Here is a 24,013-nt window from a genome sequence, read left to right as displayed (position 1 = left end):
TTTTTGAATTTGGATTGTGTTTCACAGAGATGGATTTCGAAATATACTATTGAAATAATAAATTAAATTTTATAGCATGATATTATATATATTATATATTTCTGTGCAATATTACATTACGAAAAATATGTTTGTACGTATATCGTGATAATATCGAGCATCAAATTTTCAGGCACACGTGTCCGTCGCACTGGATTCACAAAACCGTTTACGAGCTTTGCTGTTGCTGATAACCAGTTGTTTTGGACTGAACTTTCTAGGACTGAATCTCCAACATTACACTGGCTACATTTAAATTTACCTAAAAATTCATTTCCGATAGGCCGTCAGTTTTTAAGTGAGTTTATTTAATACTTGTTTAATAATGTATATAGCATGAATTGGATGGATTAATAGAACTTTTTTTTTAGAAATTAACGGAAGCAGTACACGATCATCGTTGTTTGTGGTAACTTTGCGCAATGATGTCAAATCGGAGCATGGTTGTCAGAAAAATAATGGAAATTGCTCACACGTGTGTTTGGTTTCCTCTGCCACTTCGTTTGTAAGTACGCACTTCCAGGAATGTAGATACAATCATGCGCTAATTATTTAAGCATCTCATATACAATTAAAACATTGTTGTTTCGTTCTATGTCATCTTGTCCATGTTGCGGTACCATATTAGTCATATTTGTCGAGGAAATTTAATGTGACACTTTTGCGTAATGATTGACTAAACTTCCAGACTTGTGCTTGTCCTCCCGAAATGGAGCTATCAAATGACGATCGTACGTGCATCTCGCATCACAAATGTCCTGAGAATGAATATAAATGCAGCGAGCACAAATTGTGCATTAAAAAGGAGCAGTTGTACGTTCAATTGGTAGTTTTACAGCGTAATCCACAAATAAAAGATAATAGGCTTATTATTTGAAGATTATCGATATATCGACAATTAAAACGTTCGATTGTGACACATTTTGACATATCATCCGTGCTTCTTTATCAAGAATGACTAACTTATGTATCTTGAATTTTCGCGTCTTTATATTTAATATTTTTTTCCATATACTCGATAAATATTTATTATTTTGTTTCTTATGGATTTCATAATGGATAACAATAATATCATGAATACCTTTGGGAATCTTGCAATTTAGGTGCGACGGTATCGTCAATTGCCCGAGCGGTGAAGACGAGACGATAGACTGTAAGAAAAAGCAGGGGGGTTGCAAGGAAGATGAATTCACGTGTAAAAACGGCGAATGCATCCGTTCGAAAGATCGTTGCAACTCGTATTTCAATTGTGCGGATCGATCGGACGAGGAGAATTGCGAGCATCCGAAGTGCACAAGCGGTAATTACATTCTTGTTCTATCTTCATTTATTTAATTACATCTGAATGTATGTATGTATGTGAACTTTGAATGAATATCTGAACGGACTTTGTGATCTTCTCTCTGAATACTCCACAACTAAACTCGTGCAGTCGTTCATTCGTTTAACGCATGTACCTTTTAGGTGAATTTCAATGTTATGACGGGACTTGCATCCTGCTTTCAAAAGTATGTAACGTCCACTTCGATTGTCCCGATCTTAGCGATGAGACACCCGATAGTTGCAACCTGGTTACGTGCCGTCCGGATCAATTCAGGTGCAACGATCGTAAATGCATTCCGATCGGGTTTTTATGCGACGGCGATGTAGGTACCAATTATAGTAATACTTTATACACTCGTGCTATATTTATCTGTAGTTCTTCATTCCGTAAAAGACGAACGTTAACAATCTTTTGTCTTGCAAGAAAGTTGCCAGAACGAAGTAGAAGCGACCATTTTTTTCTGATCAAAATGAATAAGCTTTTTGATTGATTTCTTTATTCGCAATATGTCAATATTATTTTATATAATAATTTTGTATGAAATTTATATTATTTGTGTAATATTTGCATTTAAGTCCGATTGTGGATTTGGAGAGGATGAAGCACCCGAGAAATGTCATCGAAATGCGAAGCTCAAGGTCGTGGAGGTCAAGGTCTGTCCATCTGGGTTTTACCGGTGTGTCAATGGTAATTGCATATCTGCTGCGCTGCAGTGCGACCGCATCAACGATTGCGGCGATAACAGCGACGAGAGGCACTGTTTATTTACATCAAGTCGTTCGTTTAATTGCACCTTGGGTGAATATCGCTGTTTGGACACTGATAAATGTATCCGAAAAGAATTAAGGTGAGTCGATCGTATGAAAATACAAAAATGATCCGTGAACGAGACGTACGAACATCGAAATGTTATTTCAACTCTCTTTTCGCGAAGATCCTTTTTCTAATCGCGAACTCTACTGTGCAGACAGACAGTCACAGCCATTTCCAGGCGTTTAGAAGAAGTAAAATATAATAATTTGTCTTATTATTAGTAAACTATAATCTCAACACCGAAAGTGGGCTGTGTTCATCGATTTTATTCTCTTGCAGATGCGACGGCGTAAGTAATTGCCCGAAACACGATGACGAACACAACTGCAACGAATGTTTCGAGCATGAATTTTCCTGCGGCAATAACAAGTGCATACCGGAGAGTTGGGTATGCGATGGAAAATCAGATTGCAATGACAAGTCGGATGAGATGAGGTGCGACGGCAGTAGACAGATTTTCAACAAATCTGGCATATGTACCGATTTCCAATGTTCTGTCGGCACTTGTTTGTCGTACGATAAAGTATGCGACGGTATTGGAGACTGTATAGACGGCAGCGATGAAGGCAGGGCATGCCGTATGTAGATTAATCTTTTCCGCACCACTTGAACCGACCCGCCGAGAAAACCACTTTGATGAGAAATTTAGCAGGGTGTCTGGAGTGTTTTGGCCTTTAAGACACTCGGCGAAATCAATAGTTTCTTTTCGCGATAAGTTCACGAAACATACTAAAAAAAACTATTCTATAATTGAAGACCAGATATTGAACAGATATGAATTAAAGGAGATAGAAAATTATATGTTGCATATTAGCATACAACGCTTAATTGTGTATTTATGTGTGTACTATTTTCGGTTATTTACGGACTCGTTATATTTTTCTGTGCAGAGCGCGCCTGTGCGGTCGACAATTATTGTAAAGGTGTATGTTACAAGACACCATCAGGCCCAATTTGCGGGTGTCAAAGTGGATATCGTTTGGCTAACGATACGATTTCTTGCGAGGACATAAACGAATGCGAATACGATATCTGTGCGCAAATTTGTCAAAACACCATGGGCTCTTACGAGTGCTCCTGCTACAACGGATATGTTATCCGTAACGACAGGGTTTCTTGTAAATCTGCCGGTAAGTAGTCCTAATTTAACTTGATTCAATGTGTTTAAGTCATTTGAAGGTAATAAATATCATTGGCGATCATTCAGCAACAACGCGAATGGAATCGATCTTCATCACTGAGAAGGATATTCGGAAGGTCTCGAATCGTTTTCATACAAGCGAACTGGTTCATACATTTGCGAGCCCGAGTATAAGCGGCTTCGACGAGATCAATGGCTTTGTTTATTGGAGCGACGGTTAGTCTCAATTTGTTTCAATTTTATGTGTTAAGTTAATTATTAATGTACGACGTTTGCATTATTTGGAGAACGTGAGGGTCCAGAGGATTCTCATCCAATAACAGATTTGCGAAAGAATTACACTGTGTGGTTAAATAATTAGAAAAAAATTTATTGCAGATGAATTCGGCACTATTAACAAAATCAATGTTAAAACGAAGGAGGTGATCACAGTTTACGATGTCATTCATCCGCAAGCACTCGCAGTCGATAGCATTACTGACAATGTCTACGTCATTGATAACAACCATCCGAATACGATTAATGTAAGTTTTTTCTTATTATGGAGTAAGTTAAAAAAAAACTATTGCGATTTGTAGACTCATTTAGTTAATTAATTTAAGGTATGCGATTTGGAGAAGGAACGATGTGCGACGCTGGTCAAGATAAAAGATAAGGCGAAAGCAACGTCCCTCGTAATTGACTACACTAACAAGTATTTCTTTTTCATTCTTATTGCAGCTCTCTTGTTATCATCATTTATTTAACAGACTTATCAATCTGACATTGATGACATGTTCAATCGGACATTGGTGATATGTCCGTTATTAGAAACTTATACAATTAAAACTTGCTCTTATTGTTGTAGATTGCTAATCTGGTCACAAGTCACTTTGCAAGCGAATCAGTCGCATAGCGAGATATGCCGGACAAACCTAATGGGCGACGACATGAAGATTATTAACTCTGATGTAGGCTATGTGGCCACAATAGCAATCGATCGTATAAAATCTAAAATATATTGGTTGAACAATTTCAAGAAAACCATCGAATCGTCTGATTTGGATGGGAGTCGACATTGGGTGTTTATGCGAATCAAAGTACGTTAACAGGTTCATTATGTCAATCGCTCCTCTTACAACAATTGATTTAGAATATATGTCACATTTTGTATAAAAAAAATAAGCATTTCCCACGGATAAATTATATTCTTTTTTTTAACAATGTGCTCTTTTTTTAGATGGTCTATCCACCAAAGATCTTTATTCATGACCAAGAACTTTATTGGATTACGGGCACGAGAGGTGATACGTATGTATGCAAGCTGTACGGTACAAAAGAGTGTGGTGTCCAAAGCACCTCGCATCCCGCCTCGAGTGATATTAACAGTCCTTTAATTTATCTTCATATTACCAGTGGACCTTCCGGTTGGTAATAATACAACACTTAAGATTGAATAATCTTAAAATTAAAATGCTGTCTACATAGAATTAATCTTACCAGAACGAAGTCAAATTAAATATGTACTTATTCGGCAGATAAGAATCCTTGCGACGGAAAGTCTTGCGAATATATGTGCGTTCAGGCGAATGACAACGCGATGTGCATTTGTTCAGATGGTAAACCGATGAATTCTAGTGACACTTGTGCGAATAAGTTGCAGCATGTTGCTGGAATTATCAGCTCGTCAAAGAACACACGGAATGCGACTGGCATCTACAGCGTAACAATAATCGTACTGCTGATCGGTGTCCTGGTATTATGCATTTTCTATTACTATCAGAAATACAGATTAAAATCAAAATCAGCAGACGATTATAGGTACGTACCACATATATTTTAGCGTTGTATTTAGCTAAAGAATCGATCGTTGAACGTAATGCACAATTATTATTCGCAAAAATATCGTACGTTGTGTGATAGCAGCAACAGCAGCATTCGCTTCCAAAATCCGTCGTACGACCGAAGTGATGAGGTTGAGGTAATAATGAACTCCATAATCACAGAGAACTTAGCTCCAGGAGAACATGAATATACTAATCCGATCGATGATAACATTGTCAAGGTAAATAGTTAATTTTACACTTGATTGCGCGACATTGACTTTTTACGACTATACATTTGTTCGTTGCAATGCGCATTATCTAAATTTCTGTGTAATTGCGCAGAGTATACGATTATGCATGAAGTAACTATTGATTATGACTAAGAATAATGTACGTAACTATTCAGATGCAATAAGTTACTGCAGACTTGAATATTCAGCATCTCTTTATAGGCTGCAACGGCAAGTAGCGACGCACCGAGGTCAGATTTATGCGTGGAGGAAAGATATTGAAGAAATAGAAAAAGAAAATGTAATTCACGCATACAAAATAAGTAAACAGTCTCGAGAGTTAATAAGGAAAAATTAAACTTATTAGATAATAAGATTATATGACGTTAAAGAATTTCTTAATGTTTAAGTGTTATAAATGTCAAGATGCTATTGTGAATATGCTTATAAATGAAATGTGTATATATACATATATATATACACACAATTCAATCACTTGAATATACTTGATCGCTGTACAATATCAGATTGGTTACGATATGTATGGCAGTGATTTACATCAAACATGAATACTTTTTAGTCAACACGTAATTATTCGGAATAGTGTAAAGTAAAATACGTCTATGAAATATGTATTTATTCTCACGTGTTTTTGTGTGTTCTACTTCAAATTTGCAGCACGCTCAAGTGTGATAATGTAATTTTTACACAAGCCTGTAGGCTAAGAATTTGTACATACATTTGTTTATATAAACATCAACATTATGTATATTCTCATACATGATTTTCTATAAATTGTCTAGTGTATTATACTACGCCATAAAAATATATATATGAATACTGCTTTTACAATTTTGTAAAATATATAATACACTGTAAAAAGGATAATTTCCAATAAAATTTTTATACACTCTAAATAATTAATTTTAACAATTATACAATTAAACAACTTAATTTTCGTACATATAATATAAATATTAAAGTTCCTCATGAAATAGGGTAGTATATAAATACGGGTGAAAATTACAGTTTTTCTGTATGGTTTTGCATTCTGTTGTTTATTGTTATCCTGTGACAATTGTGTGACATATTATTACTATTGTTATTTTAATTTTAATTCAATTATGACAAAAATCTAACATTTGAAAATTATTTAGAAAAATGCAGAGCCGCCGGATACATAAATACTACCGTCCCAACCTTTCTAAGTTAGGACGGCAGGATGGTTGATTCCCAAAACCCACTATTCCCAATAATCCACATCCGATATTCATCTGCAATATCACTGTGTGTAATAAAGATAATAATGAATAGTTGATTCAGTGTACAGTCAGATTAGCTTACCATTTATTTAATTAGAATTCTTGTTCTAGAGACTTGGTTCTAGATTTCAGCTAATTAAATAGGGGCTATCAAGCGCGCCAACGCCTGCTACTATCCCGCCTTCATCTTCACTTGCTAATTTGGTTCTTAGAACATGCCCTACTTGTTCATTTAGCATTATTTCATTGCTATTCCTAGGACAACAGATTGTTATATGAATACTATCGATGTCATCTGTATATTTTTTAGCAGATATTACGATTATTACAATGCAAATGATCTATGCTTACCCCACTATCACTCCATATATGCCGAGTTCTGATATAACATCCGATAGGTCAATGTTATCTTGTAACGGCGATTCCTCAGAAGCACGGATTAAATAATTTTTCTGTAATGGAGGAAAAATGCGATCCATAAGAATCCACCCTGTTCTCTCTTGTGATTTCTTCATCGAATTTAACCACGACCTTATATTCTCATTGTATATGTTATTTCCACCTCCTTCTCTTTGTGGTTTAAGAACATATTTACTTGGTTCATTTATACCCATTTGTACTGCTCTTTCTCCATCGTCATTCTGTTATTAAAGTAAGTACATTAGATTACAAAATACTGAAAGTTACGATCCATAACTAAGCATTCCGATGAAGTGACAAATAGATTACTTACAAAATCTAACGTGTATAAACCAGTGAATATTTCTTGCACTCTAGCAACATATGTATCATCTTTCAGGAATTTTTTCAACACACTGGGCTGAGCTAAAGATTGCTGAACCTAAAAGAATAATAGTTTTCAAAATTAAATATTCTTCAAATTTTTATTAATAATGGACACATGTTACAGAATTTTTTCCAATATTAACAAGTATGGTAAAAATTAAATCTTTATCCTAATATAATACTTGTTCTCCGATATAATGCTCATAGAACTCTTTTGTACGCAAAAAGATTTGATTTGTTACGCGCTTGTGCAAATAAAGATGAAATAATTTACATACTTTTTTAGTACCTGCTAAATGATACTGTACTGATGGGCACTTTATTGCACGAGAACATTCTATTAACAATCTAATGTCCCATTCCTTTTCTGTAGGATAGGCTTCGAGTTCGTAACCTGACCGATAGTAAACTACAGCCACTACCATATTTGAACTAAAACAATTTAAGTGATTCAGATATTTCCACGATTCGACATTTCAATCATCTGTATTCTTCAATCAGTACTTATTTCTCTATATTATTTGTAAAGACATGAAAAAGTCTTTTCTTTGGAAATATTTTATGTAAACTGTGATACAATTTACAACATAATTTGTAACTTACACAATTAATTCTTTATTTGGTCCCAGTTTTATTCCTTCCGATGCCAAACTTGTCAGGCTTCTCCGAACAATCTTAATTTCAGGACATAATTGACGAATTTGGAACTCGTAAAGTCTTTGGTCGCTTATATTATATGTTACATCTTCAACAACAAACAATATTATAGCCCTAAAACAAATCTGTTTATCAGTCTCATTAATATAAGACCTAGAGTAAAATTTGCTGTGCCACTCAACTTACTCTGGATTATTATACATTTTCCACGCAAATATTAATCCCTTACAAAATCCAACACGAGCATTATTTTCTGGAATCTTACAAATAGCAATAGTCAGTATCGATAATGAACTGTCAAGTATCTTCAACATATCGCAAGAATGATATAAGTTTAGCACACGTTTACAATGAAAAGAGACAACGTATGTAAAGTTATTTCTTCAAAAAAGTTATAATGAACAATTAATTTACTTGCTCGCATGCATTCTTCCTATAGCCCAGTTCTCCTAACATGTATCTATAAAATAAATGCATCTTCATTAAAGACAAATAAATGAAAGACCGCTTTTCAAGCGGTAGACTCTTCTTGTAATATTTCGATACTGAACTTACTTATGATACTCTGACGTGACTGTAGCCAGGGCCGCAAAACTGGTTGCCACTGTGTTTATCTCAACTTGCTTTATCTTAGAGCCATCGTCGTGTAATAAATAATCCGATCTCAACAGGCCAAGGCTTACACTCTGCAAGTTGATAATGGAAAGATTTTACAGCTGTACCACTTTGCGAAACGACTGACCGCAGACTTTTTCGCCGACATTTGGACGCCAATATTTAACATTACCTGACTGAAGCCTCTTTCGTACACTGTCTCATAGATGTGAAATAGCTTTGCTGTAAACGGATCAGCCTGGACTGTGCTAAATCAAATAATACAGTTTCTATATTACAAGGAAAATCCCTACATCTTTTACCACTGTCGGTTCTAGCGGCGATACCTTTTTAAGCTGCTCGCAAGGAATTCCTTGTCGTGAGCGACCTTGTGGATGAGCTCGTTCAGTAACGTTTGTACATTTTTCACAGCTAGAAAGGCCTTCCTGGGGAAACTCGATGGTAACAGCGTGACGGGCAGTACTTGTACCTGGTCCATGTTGAAATTCTTCCTGGACCGCATGGATATCCCTGAGCAAACACAAGAAATCTAAATGCATCCATCCAAATTGTTGCAACAACTTTACATTGCCACGTATTCTTCATGCTTGCCCCGGAGAGCGCGGCTCTTAGCAGTCTTATCAGGAACAAGACGCAACTATCGCGAGCAGGTGTCGCATAAATCACTCGGGTAATTACACCAGTCAACTTGTTTATCAGTAAAGAAAAGGCATAATCACCGTGCATAAGCGCCCAATCCTTCGCTTTATCCACGCTCTCTTTCAGCTCGTCCTTCGAGAGAGGAAGCTGGATACAGGGCTCCAGTCGATGGGCGCTCATTGTGAGATTTAAGATCGAATCGGATGACCCGCACCGTCCGCACTACGTCATCGGTCGCTTCCAGCCGGACCGCGTGAACCTCAACGACAGCTCGACAGCTCGACTGCTCGACGACACGTTCAGCTGCTGAACTTCAGCTGCGATAGTGACGAGGAAAAAAGACGATCGTGGCGTCATCTCTCGTCAGACCTGATAATCGAAATGAGAAAACGAAGGACGGATAGGCAAGGTATTATCTTCTCGCACGTTCGCGAAGATCGCAATGTGGAGAGAAACGTGAAGTAATGTCGAGAGTGTCAAGAGGCACTTTCGCGCCTCCAATTAATTTCTAATTAATGAGCAGCGATTGGAAACAATTGCTGATTGTTGTATATTTCGATTAAAACATTTACTGCCGCGTCTTTTACGTACATACACGTATGTACAGAGCGAATTTCACGAAAAAATCAGCTGGACACGTTTCTTTCATAGTCTATTTCTTGGCCATAAAACGATATATCGTTTGGTTAAAATGTTAAAAGAGTTCGCAATGTTTCACGGCAGAGAGGTAGTTTAATGGGATCTTTTTAATGAAAGCGTCATCCGAATTAACACGTCAAATTTGCACGATCAGGAGTTCGATTCTTGAATTCGTGCGAAAGTTCTGCTCTCACAGATAAGACGATTGGTTAAAAATCACGCGAATAACCAGTCAATTCTTCTTTTCTCCAGTTTATTCTCTTAATGAATTCAAGAATCAAGCTCTCCGTATTTCCCGCCGTATTTCAAACGTGAAACGCCGCTTCCGTCATTTACGGTCCGAAAAGCGCGAAGCAATACGCGAGTCGCTGGATCGAAGATACTCTCGCGCAACGGAGAATAATATCGGTCGTTTATTGATGACATACGCAATTAAAGTATATAAATTGTTTCGCGGATTCGAGCGTTCGAGATGCAAATCGCGCGGGAAAACAGCGTCGAATCACATCGAGCGCGCGCTTTCGTGCGATCGGTCGATCGCGCCCCCTCTCGATCGTTAACTTGACTCGCGTCGTATTCGGCGTGAAGTTGGCTAGGCGTCCCCTCAGAATCCCGCGTCGTCGACGGGACGTTCGCGGCTCGTGGTGTTGCACGATTTCTCTTTTCTTCGGGCGCGACGCGATAAATCCGGGAGTGCCGCTCGCGGTACTGCGCGATCGTAGCTTTCCGCGAATGTTTAGCGCAAGGGTCATGGAAAGTCAGCAATGAAGAGGAGAGGAGCGGAGGCCCGGCGGAGGCCCCGTCCAGCGAGAAATGATTCGTCGAAACGATGTCGATTCGGCATCGTTTCGACATCGATCGACGAGTCATTCCTCGCTGGCGGAGGGCGTCGGGCGACGCGGAGCAACCTCGGGGAAATAATTATTCGACAGGTTAGTCTTTTGCCCAGTGAGAAGTGACTCGTCGATCGGTGTCGAGTCGATCGTCAAGTTGATGTTAATTTGACGGTGTCGATGTCGGCTCGACGTCTTTTCCACATTGATCGTCGAGTCGATTTCTCGCTGGTATTAGTTATTGCTCAATAGCGGATCCGCTCTCACCTTAAAACGTCTCGACACAATTGACTTGCCCGTATGAAATTAATACGTGGGCTTACAAAACCGCCCAGTGAGAAATGATTCGTCGATCGATGTCGCATCGATCGTCAATTTGACGGTGTCGATGTCGATTCGACATCCTTTCCACATTGATCGTCGAGTCATTTCTCGCTGGTGTTAGTTATTGCTCAATAGCGGATCTCACCTCACCTTAAAACGTCTCGACACAACTGACTCGCCTGTGCAAAATTAATACACGGGCTTACAAAACCGCTTAGTGAGAAATGATTCGTCGATCGATGTCGCATCGATGTCAAATTGATGATACATGACACCTTCAAATTGATGTCGAATCGACGACAATTTGACGGTGTCGACGTCGATTTCGACATCGATCGACGAGTCGTTTCTCGCTGCGCGGCTGACCAAATCCCAGTGAGAAATGATTCGTCGATCGACGTCAAAACGACGTCGATTTGACATCATTTCGACGTCAATCGACGAACCATTTCTCGCTGGGATGGCTTTGGATTCTTGCAAGTATCTAATTAAAGGATATAAGCGATTACACTGCTAATTACATCGAAAGTTTCAATTCATTCGTATATATGTATAATGAATGCATGGAAAATACGTTGGTCGACAGATTTGTCAAGTAAACTTCGTGCGATCGTAGGATTATTCAGAAAATAAATTTTTTCACAGGCTGACAACGCGAACGAGTAATTGAAATGTGAAGTTAAGAAGATTTTAGCATTCTTCAGTTAAATATTTGTTTTAAAAAAATTTTTGACGCGCCCGATGATTTTTTTTAATGTCGATTATTTTAAACACTGTTTTAACTCGATACATTTGTGTGTTACAGATTAATTTTCTTCGCCGCTGCGAATCACTGAATCACTCGTGAGTATTAAATTATTTTTCATCTTGAGAGAATATGTGTGCAGCAATTCAGCTGCAACAATTTATAAAAATTAGATAAAATATAAGATGCATGTATGTCGGATGTAAAATCATAAAAGAGTTGGAAAGACTACAATTATTTCCGACGATTATTATGTTATAAGAGATATGCAATATATAAAAAAATACAGATAATAGAAGACATTATTACATAAAAAATATAAATAAAACATATTAATTTTTTATTAAAATAAATACGACATATATGACATCTATTTACGTATGTATAATAAAAAGAAATCAATATGGATTAATATTTAAGAAGGTAGAAAAGATTATCAACTCTGTGCAGTATTATCGTATTTATTTTTCTGACAAAATTCTCTACGAGGACTAGAAATTCATTCTTTAACAAAAAGATATGTTTCTTTAATTCATTTATCTCTTTCACAAATTACTTTTACGTATATCCTATTTCTCTATATTGTAGCATTTTCAATGTACATATTTTATGTAAGAAAAATCGATACTCGAATGTAAAACATAGAATAGCCATTCTATAATAATTGTGTTAAAAATTTCGTCGATTATTGAGGTTTATCAATCACGGAAATTCTTGGAATGTAGCGCTTTAACACTTAGGTCGAAAACAGTCTATTCTCATTGCGCCTAATTATTCGCGCGGTGAGAGTGGAACGGGTCGGTTGAAATGGGCGGTCAACTCTCACAGCCAAGATCCTTGCAAAAGCTTTATCACGGAATTTCATACAAGTTGGAAAGTACATTTCATAAATTATATTATATTACGTGTCAATAATTGACTGCATGACAACGGCGTACATACGAATTACGGCGCATATCCGGTTTCACCAACATCGCTTAACTTTGAGCCTAGCTTCATTCGTTATGAAATAATGAAAATGGAACTACTATTATGAACGAGATTGTGCATTTCCATTCATTTTCCGAGCTTGTCATCCCGCTTTCCTTAAAATAAGATTGTATCTGTATTACGGAAAAGATCGGAGGGACAACGAACTGATGCTGCGATGGATTTAGGTCCGTGACTACGATTATGCTTGTTCTAAAATTCTACATGAATTCTAAAATGAAAGTTAAGCGTTTGGCGAAACCGGCCCTTTGTGTACAATTTATAGGAAATTGTTGAAACCGATCATTTGTTGCCGGTTCGCCGGACGTGTAAACCCTCCCTTCGCTACGCCGTGTATTGAAACAGAAACGCGGACGGCGTGCGAATGGGTATTAATCTCTGATCGCCGTAACGATCCAGCACGATGTAATAATCGCGCCCGTTAATGCTGTGCTTCTTTCCCGGGGCGATGTCGTATTGGACGTTCGGATGCGGCGGCCGCGTATTTATCTTCTTCAGATCGACCCGTTTGTAGAACAGCTGATTCTTGGCGGTGTACACCAGTCGCGGGGTCACGGAGTCCGGCGTATGTTTCCATTTGCAGCAGAACGCGCGATCGTTCCGTTTGCCGGTCTTCTGTCGTCGCTTGTGAGAGTTGACCGCCCATTTCACCGCTACCTCGAGGGCGAAGACCGCTATCGCGATTATATATCCGCCCACGACCACTTCGAACGTCAGGGACAGATCGGTGAACGACAATCGTCTCTCGGTGGACCGTAGATCCAGAGGGCATATCTGCGCGATTGGCAGATTCTTCAGTTTCTCGCGCTTTATTATACCGGACTCCACAAAGGTCATCAGTCTGAAACCAGGCTCAGTCTTTCATTAAAGGCCTGTCTACACGATGCTAGAACTTGGTCCAAGTTCTAGTTTCGAGAAATGTGTAGGCAATCAACTTGCAGCTATTCCATAAAAGTTGCAAGTTGATTAGTTACACAGCGCTCGGAACTGGAACTTGGACCAAGTACTAGCCTCGTGGACACGGGCCTTAAGATAACGGTTGAACTACACTACTCTCTTAGAGTCAATCAGTGGACTATTCACTGCTTTTCAGTGACGATCTACTGATTGACTTTAAGAGTAATATTCTCTAAAACCCTCCAAAGATACGCAAGCGTAATTAATTTTATTTTCACTCGGCCATTTATATCTCGAATCAAAGTGAATTTTTTGGAGCTGCGATTAGCTCTCTTAACACAAAAGTCCTTCGCTTACTCCTTATTAATCGGATTCTCCAGGGTAGAGTTCAGGGGGAAGGCGAACGCCTTGTTGGTCACGAGAATCGCGTTGGGCATAATAACGTATGTGCATCTCTTCTTGTGCTTCAGGTGCTGGCGGGTCTTGTTGATGTAATCCTCGAATACCAGACTCTGGAGGTAGTGGGTCTCCCCGATGAACAGTTTGTCTGCAGATCAACACGTCGCGTTTCTTTCTTATCCATTATTTACGCGTGTTCCCGAGATCTGACGGCCGGTGATACTCACTTCTCTCCACGGCGTTGAAAATAGCCTTAACCGGATACTCGTACGACGTGACGTAATGGCCCTTCCACCTCGTGATGTTTAAGGAACTTAGCTCCCCCGTGTCGTTGAACTGGGAAAGAAAGTCTTTTATTGATTATTTTCAAGTTTCACCGGTTGCGATAAAACTTGTTATTAGCGAGCAAACGTGGCCAGTGGCTATAAACGCGGTAACGCACAATCTGCCGTTCATCTCCGAATTTTATCTTGAAAGAGATTGAACGCGCGGCTCGCGAGAGGACTCACTTGAGAAAGCAAGAAGTCGAGCGTGCGCCCTTTATAAGTGACCCACTGGTAACCTTTGTGCACTATATCCTGCACGCTGTTGATCGGCAGGGTAAACTGCGGCCTCGTGAGAAACGCCGTGAGATTCGCCGTGTAGAAAGACGTCAGTATCAAAATAAATATCCACCACGTGGCGAACAGGATCCGTGTTGAGTCTGCAATCGGCGTAAATTAATTTCTCAAAGTTCGGTAGCGACAATAATATAATTTACTAGGATGCATTCATCGTTCTCGATTCATTGCGTAAAATAAAATAACGTCTTGACTGCCACGATAATCTGTGCACATAGACGGGTGTAGTTTCAGGTTCTTGCTTATCGTTTAATTTAAATTATTAATTGTTGGTTTAAATATTAGTTCAATTCAACATTATTGAATTGAACAACGCAGAATAGCGTAAGTCGCCGTGAGTCTTCAGGAAAGACAGTTTCCGGAAATACTTCAGGGACGTCGTTTGTGTACGTAAGATGTTTGTATACGTGGCAATCAGAATGTCACGAGGACGACGCTGCGGTGTCATACCTGTCGTCGCGATTATATTCGTCCCCTGTTTCAATAAGGAACCGTACACGAACCATACGCAGGCGAAGAAGGTGTAGTTCTCGGAGTCGGGCTCGTTCCACAACTTCGCCCTACGGGATATCGACCGTATTGAGAATCGGAGCGTAACGCACACACGTCTATAGACTTTTCTTTCCGACGAACCTGAACGTGGCGAAAATGTAGATTATGGGTCCTACGGTGACCACCGCGGCCAGCACCAACAACCAAACGGTTTGATCGAACGGCGCGAGCAGTCCCGAACCGGTCGCCGATTCTTGCGGTCTCTTCATCAATACCGTCAGCTCGCCTTGCTCCAGGGTTGTACTGAATGTGCAATACTTGCGCAACTCCGGCAAGATAGGCAGGAAGGCCACCGCCATGTCCACCTTCTGCTCGAACGAGAAAGAACATATCTGCGTTTCCGCTTTCTTACAATTTAAACGCCGATATTGTTCGTTAGTTTTTCCTCCGAACGAACATTCGACTTATTGAAAGGGACGTTAAAGTAATCCGTTAATTAATCAAGGACGGCTCCGTTAGCCTTCCTTGCAGGAAGAAACTGCCTCACCTTCTCGTAAAGCATACTTAATATTCCGTTTCGGCTGTTGCCCAGCACGTGCTGCTTAGGCGGCACGATCGTGTATGTGAAATTTAATTTCGAGCTGAGCAGCTCGAGCAAGTAAAACGCGTAGCCTTTTCCCACCCACTTTCCGTTCTCCTTCACTAATCCGGAAAACGGCATGTCCTGCAACAGTTTTGCATTTTCGCAATCAAGGTTCACGTAGCACGCGATAACAGAAGACTATGCTCTTTATGAGTTCACGAAATTATATTTAACAATGATCGTAATGAAGTTTGCCAACAAATAGAGTTAAATAGGACCATTACGATATAAATCCAACAAACGAGAGCGCCTTTAGGTCGAAGCAAGATGTTGCTAGCCTGATAATCTAAAATGTGAATTCATATAGAGACAGAACGAGGTGGAAAACGGTACACGAATTCGCATTTTAGATTCCAATTATTAAGCTACCAACATCTTCCTTGGACCTAAAGGCGCTCTCGTCTGTTGGAAATTTGCCAAGTTTTTACAAGGCGAAATGGACGAATGTTTCTTATAATATAAACGACAAAAAGAATTGTTAGACGACTTTAGGCTGGCAGATGGTTTATTTATTTAAATTCGACGTTTCGACCATGTGGGCTGCGATCCTTTTCAAGGAATTTAATAATCCACGAGTTTTCAAAGGACATTGCAGCTTGAAAGTGTATCGATTACAAACGAAATTAATTTCGTAAACCATCTGCCAGCCTAACGTCGTCTAACAGCTCTTTTTATCGTTACTTAACTACTGGCGATTCTTCTTTCGTTCTTGTAATATAAAGTTCATCCATTTACAAAGGTAAATTGTAAGTAATCATTGCTTAAAATAAATGCAATTATCTCTCGCGGTGGGGAGATTAACATCTGAGAACTGATTGTGCAGTGCGCACGCTCTTTTAGACAGTTGCGTACAGTGTCGTTATTCAACACTGACATTTAGATGATGTCTAAGCACCCTCAGCGGCTCTAATTACCCTTGCGCGTTCATTATCGCAGCGCCACGATCGTTCCGTGCGCGGCCAGTTGCGTACCCGCCTCGAACGTTTGTACATTTTAATGCTCGATACCGGGGGCTGCACGAACACGTTAATGAGTGCTATGAAGATTGCAAGATGCGCGACGTATATCGGGAGATATATAGTGGCAAACCTGACATAATATTTATTATTAGCCACGATACACTCGCGTAATACAACAGCCCTAACAGCTCGGTTACTCGATTAGCGTTCTTTGTTTACCGCGTCACGCAAAACACGCGACGCCGTTTTTGTCGGGGTGGTATTATCCAAGTTTCCCCGACCATACGCGCGGCCGCCGCAATAATTATCCGCTTATCCTCCCTGCACCGCGAATTCGAGATCTCTCGATGTCTTTTCAACGTCATTTTCAGAACGTTCTGTATTATAGAAATACGATTAATTGATAGATTATTAACTTTTGATATTATATCATATCACAGTGTTGGGATTTCAATACAATTTAATTTACAATAGCTTTTAACGTGGAAGCTGAGTAAATGGCTACGAAAATTACTTGTCTTATACGTACAAACATCAATGTATATATTTTATTTTTTTTTCTTTGCGAAAACCGTGCGTTCTGACCTACGAAAATAATTTATTCTTTTCCAATGGCCTGAAATTTTCTGTATTATTTAGAAGGATATGGTTACGTTCGGAAATAACGACATAATTACGATCGTGCAGACGGCAATTTTGTTGAAAATTACACTTGAGGATAGTGTATTTCAGAATTTACATTGGATACGATTCGCGTACAAGGCACGTGATGATTTTACACCATCGCGTGTTGTGTCTTTGCAGGTAATTCTAGGTTTTTCGCATGGCCTATATGAAAAAGGAGGGCATTTTGTCGGTGATCAATAAATCATGCGGCGGACTGTCATTTCGAACGTGACATGATGATAGGTATTTTTCTTTTTCGTCGTTGGCCGCTTTTTGCACGTTGTTCGTAATTTTCTCCTTCGAGAATACGTAGGCGGTTGAACAAAAAAAAATTAATTGATGCAAATTTAATTCCTTGATAATTCAACTTTGTAAAATTCGCGTACACCGAAGGGGGCAAGTTTAATTTTGATTAATGCGCCCAACGGCTCACGCAAGTGCAGCCGCGAACGATTATCGTGAAGGGAGTGCGTGAGTCCGTTTTATCGCACGGTGAAAGCTCTAGCTGCAAATATTTCTTCAGTTGAGAACGTTATGCCTGAAGTCATATCGTGACATTTGCTGTACACCCCTATCGCTCGTCATCGAGTGGACTCATAAAAATGCGCACTTAATGTCATCATGAAGGATACAGTAAAACAAAACAAATATCATGCCACGTGTATCTTCACTATCGTGTATGAGGTGTTTCACAGTACACTTATGCACAACGCATCCGCATTATCGTTGAAAAAGATATGAATCCATTTTTAATTCGTAGCTCATCAGTATGACTCATTGCTATTATAATATTTACTTAACAAATTCGATCAATCGATCCGCGATGCAGTTTTGCGCTGAAATATCTTTGGCTGCAAGTTTAGGCTTACGAATGGGCCGAATATATTATACATTAACCCGGTAAATTATTCTGTTCAATTGGTTAAGCGCGACAGTATTTTCCAAATCTTTTCGGAGAATTTTAATATGTACTGCGTCAAGTCGGTCTCTCTTGTGTATTATGTATCGAATATTTCGGCGCTGCCTTCCCTTCGTTAAACGGTGACCAACTAAACGTCATTTTGTCCCCGGGCAAAGTAAACCTTGATTATTCTGATTGTACGTATACGCGACGAAATGTGTTTTTTTACTTTAATCATATGCGGTGTATTTGTAACTATTATACTCACGTTCCAAGACGTTATTTTCATTTCTGCGGGAATCGTTGGCTCTATGGGACTTTCGTCGGCTGTCGTATCATCTGAAAGCATAATATTGCCTTTCGTAATTAACATTAATGACACGTCAAACTACAGGTGACGCGTTCAATCAAGCTTGACAACAGAGAGTGCTTGTTTCTCGTATGTTAACAGCAGGGTTGGGAAGTGACTCGTTACTTGTAACGAAGTTGCAGTTACAGTTACTTTTTTAGTAACTCTAACTTAACTTCGTTACTTCCTCTCCATCTGTAACTCAGTTACATTTTTTCGATAACTAGTAACTAATTTAATAGTTACATTAATAGTTACTTTATATATTTGTTAAACCTCTACAGATCGCATTAGATCTTGCATTTGCGCATAAACGCCTTTATCGACACTTAATGATTCAAACGCAGAGTTGATATTTTTATTGTAAGAAAGTAACTGCAAAGTAACGAATCGTTACTTTTTGAGTAACTGTAACGCGTTGCTTTTTAAAATTGGTAACTTGTAACTGTAACCAGTTTACATTTTTAGCAAAAAAAAACTGTAACTGTAACTAGATACTTTTATAAAGTAACTTGTCCAACTCTGGTTAACAGATTACAGTTCTAATACAGTTAAGTAACACACCAATTGGTATTATCAACGTCGAGAGAGGAAAAGTAAATAATTAACTTTCTTATTTAGAAAAGAATAATATGAAACGCTCTCTATTTGTTATCGACTTAATTTCTGTATCATTGCATTCATTTTTATATCTTCGTCACACATTCTTAGGCCGGTATTCATAGTCAGATCTTGTATTCAAGACCGTCTTGAACTTATCTAAAGATGCTGCATGGAACATTTCATTGGCTACAAAGAACTTGAAGATGATCTTAAGACGATCTTAGATATAAGATGATCGAGGGGTAAACCGCTGACAAAAATCATGTACACCAATGCTGACTAATGCTCAATGGCCATTACTTTATCTTGTTATCTTATTTTATCTTGTTTTATCTTTCTTACCTTTTTAGATTCTTTATAATGTCTCAGCAAGACCAAGTAATACCCACTAATGCCCTAAAAAATGCCGAGTAATGCCTACACGGAGAGAATTTTCTCTTAAAATTTACCCTGAAAGCCATGGCATTTTAAAGAACTGTAGAGGGGTTTGTTGAAATTTTACCATACATCTCTACTAGTAAAATGTATACCAAGGGCCAGTTTCACAAACGTCGGTTAACTGTTAACCAGATTTCAGTCAACTCTCTATCTTTTTCCGTCTTATTATTTAAGAAGAGACGGAGAATCAATTAACCTTTGGTTACCAGTTAACCGATGTTTGTGAAACTGGCCCTAAGTATATAATTACCAGAATATGTATGGTAAAATTTTAAACAACTCTCATAAAATTCTTTAAAGTGCCATATTGTCCCACGATTTCATAAATTTCGAGGTGAATTTTAAGAAAAAATTCTCTCCGAAATCTGTACACCACAATGCCCGCTGAGGGCATTAAACCGCTGAGGTTTACCCCTCGGATCTGACTGCGAATACCCTTAGCTTCGGCAAGATTACAAAGACTAAACGTGAACTTTAATGAAGGCCGATCGACTAATTAGCTTACTTGTTCCGTAGGTGATACAACACATCGCGAATATGAACGTGCCGAGTGAAAGCTGTTGGAAGCTGCGCATCCTTCGACAGTATCTCCGACACTACATCTTATCCGCGCGCATCTTCATCGTCGGATCCTCCCGTGGCGCTCCTCCGGCCGGAAATGCTTCGTGCGACGCGGCATAACCAGCAACCAGGTAAATCGATACTGACACTCCGGTCATCCCGACCCGGACGGCGGCAACGTAGTGACGAGCCGCTTTATGTCAGCGTGTCACGCGACCGTCGAAAGTGCCCAAAGGGGGGAAAAGGGCCGACGGCGAGACCCCGACGACGTTCGCGCGCGGGCGCCGACCTGCATCCTACGGTTATCTTTTCAGAGATTTCACTGGTTCAACTGGCCGTTCGCTCCTTTTCGACCGAAACGCGCGTCACTCTTGCCTCCGTTGATCGTAAAAATCAGATGTGACGATTTTGATAATCAGGCGCGCACATACAGCTTACTTGTTTTTAACGGCGTATGCGTGACACCGGATGATGTATGCCACATCTTATATATCGCGCACGCGGTTGACAAGCTGAGAATTTTGGAAAATCGGTGTGTTCCCCGTTTATTAGGATTATTACACTCCTCGCGAAATCGTGGATTTTTTTAAGACGGCCAAGTTTTTAGAACATTTTAAGTACACGTGAGAGCTGTGCGTTTCGAAAACTTTGTGTCAAAAAGTCACGAGATACCTATCTATCCTATGAAATTGATTAATGGTGTATCTCCTTTGAAACTGTTTGCGCGTGAAATACGGATGAATATCCATCGAGAGACGACAATGGGATGACAGAGAAAGAAGCGGAATTTTCTTTAGTATCTGATTGCGATACCGAGTGATTGATTGGCAACATTAAATATGGCTAGAGAAATAGACACGTGTACCGTTTTGTCACGCAAGTTATATCTAATATTTCACACAATTTATCTATCGCAATGCCATCTTGTTCTTTAACCGACTACGGGAATTATCAGATCCGACCTCGAAGCGGCGGGCAAACGCGAGAAAGACGGACGATTTCAAGTCGATCAAGCTTTTATTAGCCGTCTCTTCGTTTGAGTCATCGATCGCGCAAACCGGAATCTTACGTGGCTCGCAATTATTTGTCCATTTTCTCGCCGTATGAAAAATTTCTAATGCTTACAATAACGTATGGTAACCAGAACGGCGCTCTTTATATTCCCGAGATAAACCGAAAGATTAATGTTCGCGGACGTTCGCGGATGTGGAGTCCTCGCGAGGGTTGTACGTTACATCAGTCGGCACGAAGGTTGCATTAGACGTGCGCGATCAATATACGCACCATTAGTAACATTAAGCAAGTAATCGTGCGAATCATCCGTCAGAGGAAATTAATAGTGATATTATTAATAGGACGTGCGCGCATTCCGTGCGTATAAAAGTGCAACGCCAAGTAGAATTGAGATCATTGAGATTAATCGTCCTCGCGGTCTCTCCCGAATGCTGTACTGGAAATTGGAACGGAGGTGCGTGGGCGGGTTGGAACAGAGAACAGTTTTATTCCTGGGAACGATTTCCATTGTTTACCGTTTAAGTTGAAGTACATCTCAATATACAAATCACATCGCCTGTGTGCCCTACGAAGTAGTAGTTATATATCGCCGCTCCTCTCGCCGGAGCGTCTGAGTTGTCTCGCGTTCGCAACCGCGGCGAAAGGGCTTGCCGCGTGCACACACACACACGCACACACACACACACACACTCTCTCTCTCTGTCTCTCGCTCTCTTTCTCTCTCTCCGTACTGAAGGACCGAGACATCGACGAAGAACCGTATAAACGGTCGATCGGCAGACAATACCGGGGAATATCGGAAACGGATATTCGATTTTATACCACGCGTATCTCGTTTCGCATCAATCACGCTCTGTCCGAATATCCCTCTCCACAGCCGTCGGTAGACTCGGGGCTACCTAGCGTCTGCTCGATTCTTCGCACGTACACATCTGTCTTCTGATATTGGTCGGTCGATATAGTTGATTACCTTACAGTGCGCTATCGCAGCTTTTTATCCTTCGTCGTTCCGTACGTCGGATCTCGCCGTCTTCATCATCCCTCGGCCCTCACTCGTCTCCGCTATATTACAGTCGTCGCGCGGGGGAGATCGCCGAAATTATTAACGAAAAGGGCGGGAGAGGAGGGAAAGTGGTGCGAAAGTAGAACGCGCGGAAAGCGCGGCCGGAGTGCGCGCGAGCAAGCTTCGGCAGCAACGCTAGCGATGTATAAATCACATCTCGTTATGACGGTGACACACGGGGTGACGGGGGATGAGGAATGATAGAAATGATCGTGACGGCGCTAACACGGCAAATGGAACATAATAATCTCGATGATGATTCAATAATAAACGATTACGATAATTGGCATCTAATCAATAACCTACGACCTTGGCGGTTATAATCACCTTGTCGCGTTATTCAATGAGAGATCTGGCGACGAGTAAGCGGGGAGCGCGCGGGTGGATGGACATTATGACTGATGCAGAGAACATTCGGCGAACTGTAAATTCGAAAAAGACAGACATACATTAAACAACATTGCTACGTGTACTCACGGTTTCCGATTGAGGAATTCTACGGCGACGGGACAATTTCCCGAATTTCTTTTCCGCACCTTCGGGACGATTACGCGCGCGCGATAGACAATTATGCGTGAGAAAATTGGCGCGCGATCACGCGTTACTTTCCGCCACGCATAATTTTCGGCGCAGGGCGCACTCGGTTCTTGTTTTTCGAATTTGTCTTGTTACCGAACTTCCCTCGCGAGAGGGAACGGGATGGACTGCGTCAACTTACTCCGGATTGTGGCTGTCCCTCGCGAGTTTGTAGACCGGATACGGACAGAGGAAGGAGATTCGGTTAATCGGGATAAGCGCTAAAACAAATTCGGTGGTAAAGCATAACGGTGTATACTTCGGAATGAAACGTGCTCTTACGCTAGATATGCGTGACGAGGTAAATGGCATGCGGTTTAGAGATCACTCAATACGTAAAACGAAAAGTCAGCACTGTCGGTGGGAAACGAATCGACGTATTAACGCGAAAACTTCTCGTGCGAATGATCACAGTTTTTCTGCCTCGCGATGCTTTCGTGTCACGGGGCGCCTGGATTATTTATCTCAGCTTTTCCCTCCTTCGACAGTGCGCTTATTCATCTCGTTCACTTCCTCCTTTTTCCTTTCGTGCGCTCGGACCTAAGATTGGCCGCCAAATAAATCAGATTTCGGCTTGTATTCATTTATTATCGTATACGTATTCACACCCTCTCTCATTAAAATTATTCTTTACTACATACACTTGTATTATCGAAAACGTAAATGCCTTTCGAGGTAGGACGGCGGACTCGTGGTCTTCCCGGTGCTTCTCAGTGAGCGATACGAGATCGAAAGGAGCGCTTTAAGTACGCAAGGTTTGAGAATTGAAGGTAACGCAATGATGACAACAGGTCCTCTAAATGCGTCAATTTTAGTGGAAGGATAAACATCATAAAAACGACATCTAAAAGAATATTACACGGGAAGAGAATTTTCTCTTAAAATTTATCCTGAAAATCGTGTGATCGTGGGACAACGTGGCATTTTCAACAACTTTACGAGAGTTTTTTGAAAGTATACCATCCATTTTACCAGTAACATCCCACATAG

General features: G+C 40.1%; 3 protein-coding genes across 7 annotated transcripts in view; 1 reads left to right on the top strand and 2 right to left on the bottom strand.

Moving 5' to 3' along the window:
• LOC105559852 (vitellogenin receptor) overlaps positions 1 to 6,237 on the top strand; it is a 51,384-nt gene extending 45,147 nt beyond the window's left edge. For 3 of the 4 annotated variants that reach the window (XM_012008466.1, XM_012008461.1, XM_012008465.1), the window contains exons 17-32: positions 173 to 337; positions 411 to 544; positions 728 to 852; positions 1,143 to 1,339; positions 1,504 to 1,685; positions 1,939 to 2,210; positions 2,456 to 2,754; positions 3,067 to 3,306; positions 3,384 to 3,533; positions 3,696 to 3,841; positions 3,920 to 4,011; positions 4,165 to 4,396; positions 4,537 to 4,723; positions 4,835 to 5,117; positions 5,220 to 5,361; positions 5,575 to 6,237. In XM_012008466.1, coding sequence (XP_011863856.1) covers positions 173 to 337; positions 411 to 544; positions 728 to 852; positions 1,143 to 1,339; positions 1,504 to 1,685; positions 1,939 to 2,210; positions 2,456 to 2,754; positions 3,067 to 3,306; positions 3,384 to 3,533; positions 3,696 to 3,841; positions 3,920 to 4,011; positions 4,165 to 4,396; positions 4,537 to 4,723; positions 4,835 to 5,117; positions 5,220 to 5,361; positions 5,575 to 5,634 — 2,906 coding nt within the window. In that variant the 3' untranslated portion in view covers positions 5,635 to 6,237. The remainder of the gene's footprint in view (positions 1 to 172; positions 338 to 410; positions 545 to 727; positions 853 to 1,142; positions 1,340 to 1,503; positions 1,686 to 1,938; positions 2,211 to 2,455; positions 2,755 to 3,066; positions 3,307 to 3,383; positions 3,534 to 3,695; positions 3,842 to 3,919; positions 4,012 to 4,164; positions 4,397 to 4,536; positions 4,724 to 4,834; positions 5,118 to 5,219; positions 5,362 to 5,574) is intronic. The other variant, XM_012008464.1, reaches the window with a different exon arrangement.
• A 152-nt stretch (positions 6,238 to 6,389) lies between these two features.
• On the bottom strand, positions 6,390 to 9,634 carry LOC105559847 (glutathione synthetase-like). The gene is made up of 12 exons (XM_012008457.1): positions 9,392 to 9,634; positions 8,999 to 9,182; positions 8,845 to 8,920; positions 8,613 to 8,743; positions 8,472 to 8,517; positions 8,244 to 8,317; positions 8,004 to 8,171; positions 7,679 to 7,832; positions 7,348 to 7,455; positions 6,966 to 7,255; positions 6,697 to 6,869; positions 6,390 to 6,626 (listed from the first exon to the last, which is right to left on the bottom strand). The coding sequence occupies exons 1-11, from the start codon at positions 9,489 to 9,491 to the stop codon at positions 6,743 to 6,745; spliced, it is 1,458 nt and encodes a 485-aa protein (XP_011863847.1). The 5' UTR covers positions 9,492 to 9,634; the 3' UTR covers positions 6,390 to 6,626; positions 6,697 to 6,742.
• A 3,052-nt stretch (positions 9,635 to 12,686) lies between these two features.
• On the bottom strand, positions 12,687 to 20,719 carry LOC105559846 (glutamate receptor U1). 2 transcript variants are annotated; one of them, XM_012008455.1, is made up of 9 exons: positions 20,315 to 20,719; positions 18,688 to 18,758; positions 15,798 to 15,974; positions 15,392 to 15,618; positions 15,209 to 15,318; positions 14,648 to 14,841; positions 14,366 to 14,474; positions 14,097 to 14,286; positions 12,687 to 13,683 (listed from the first exon to the last, which is right to left on the bottom strand). In XM_012008455.1, exons 1-9 carry the CDS (start codon positions 20,382 to 20,384, stop codon positions 13,167 to 13,169), a joined length of 1,665 nt encoding a protein of 554 aa, XP_011863845.1. In that variant the 5' UTR covers positions 20,385 to 20,719; the 3' UTR covers positions 12,687 to 13,166. The 2 variants fall into 2 exon arrangements, with proteins under 2 accessions (XP_011863845.1, XP_011863846.1); XM_012008456.1 differs by lacking the exon at positions 15,798 to 15,974.
• Between the last annotated feature and the right edge of the window lie 3,294 nt (positions 20,720 to 24,013).

The sequence above is a fragment of the Vollenhovia emeryi genome, unplaced genomic scaffold, assembly GCF_000949405.1.
Source record: "Vollenhovia emeryi isolate VEMERY1.0 unplaced genomic scaffold, V.emery_V1.0 DF939251.1, whole genome shotgun sequence".
Taxonomy (NCBI): Eukaryota; Metazoa; Arthropoda; class Insecta; order Hymenoptera; family Formicidae; genus Vollenhovia; species Vollenhovia emeryi.
The sequence above is the reverse complement of the archived record's forward strand: the minus strand, read 5'-3'. Positions and strand labels throughout refer to the sequence as shown.

Bases quoted from the DNA above. Each gene is read 5' to 3' on its own strand.
- LOC105559847 (XM_012008457.1), bottom strand. From the start codon at position 9,491: ATGAGCGCCCATCGACTGGAGCCCTGTATCCAGCTTCCTCTCTCGAAG. The intron at 9,183-9,391 runs GTGATTATGCCT...GTGTTTGCTCAG, and splicing joins GGATTGGGCGCTTATGCACG to GGATATCCATGCGGTCCAGG. The intron at 6,870-6,965 runs GTAAGCATAGAT...CTGTTGTCCTAG, and splicing joins ATATATGGAGTGATAGTGGG to GAATAGCAATGAAATAATGC.
- LOC105559846 (XM_012008455.1), bottom strand. From the start codon at position 20,384: ATGCGCAGCTTCCAACAGCTTTCACTCGGCACGTTCATATTCGCGATG. The intron at 18,759-20,314 runs GTAAGCTAATTA...TTATGCTTTCAG, and splicing joins TTGTATCACCTACGGAACAA to ATGATACGACAGCCGACGAA. The intron at 14,475-14,647 runs GTGAGTCCTCTC...TTTCTTTCCCAG, and splicing joins TCGACTTCTTGCTTTCTCAA to TTCAACGACACGGGGGAGCT.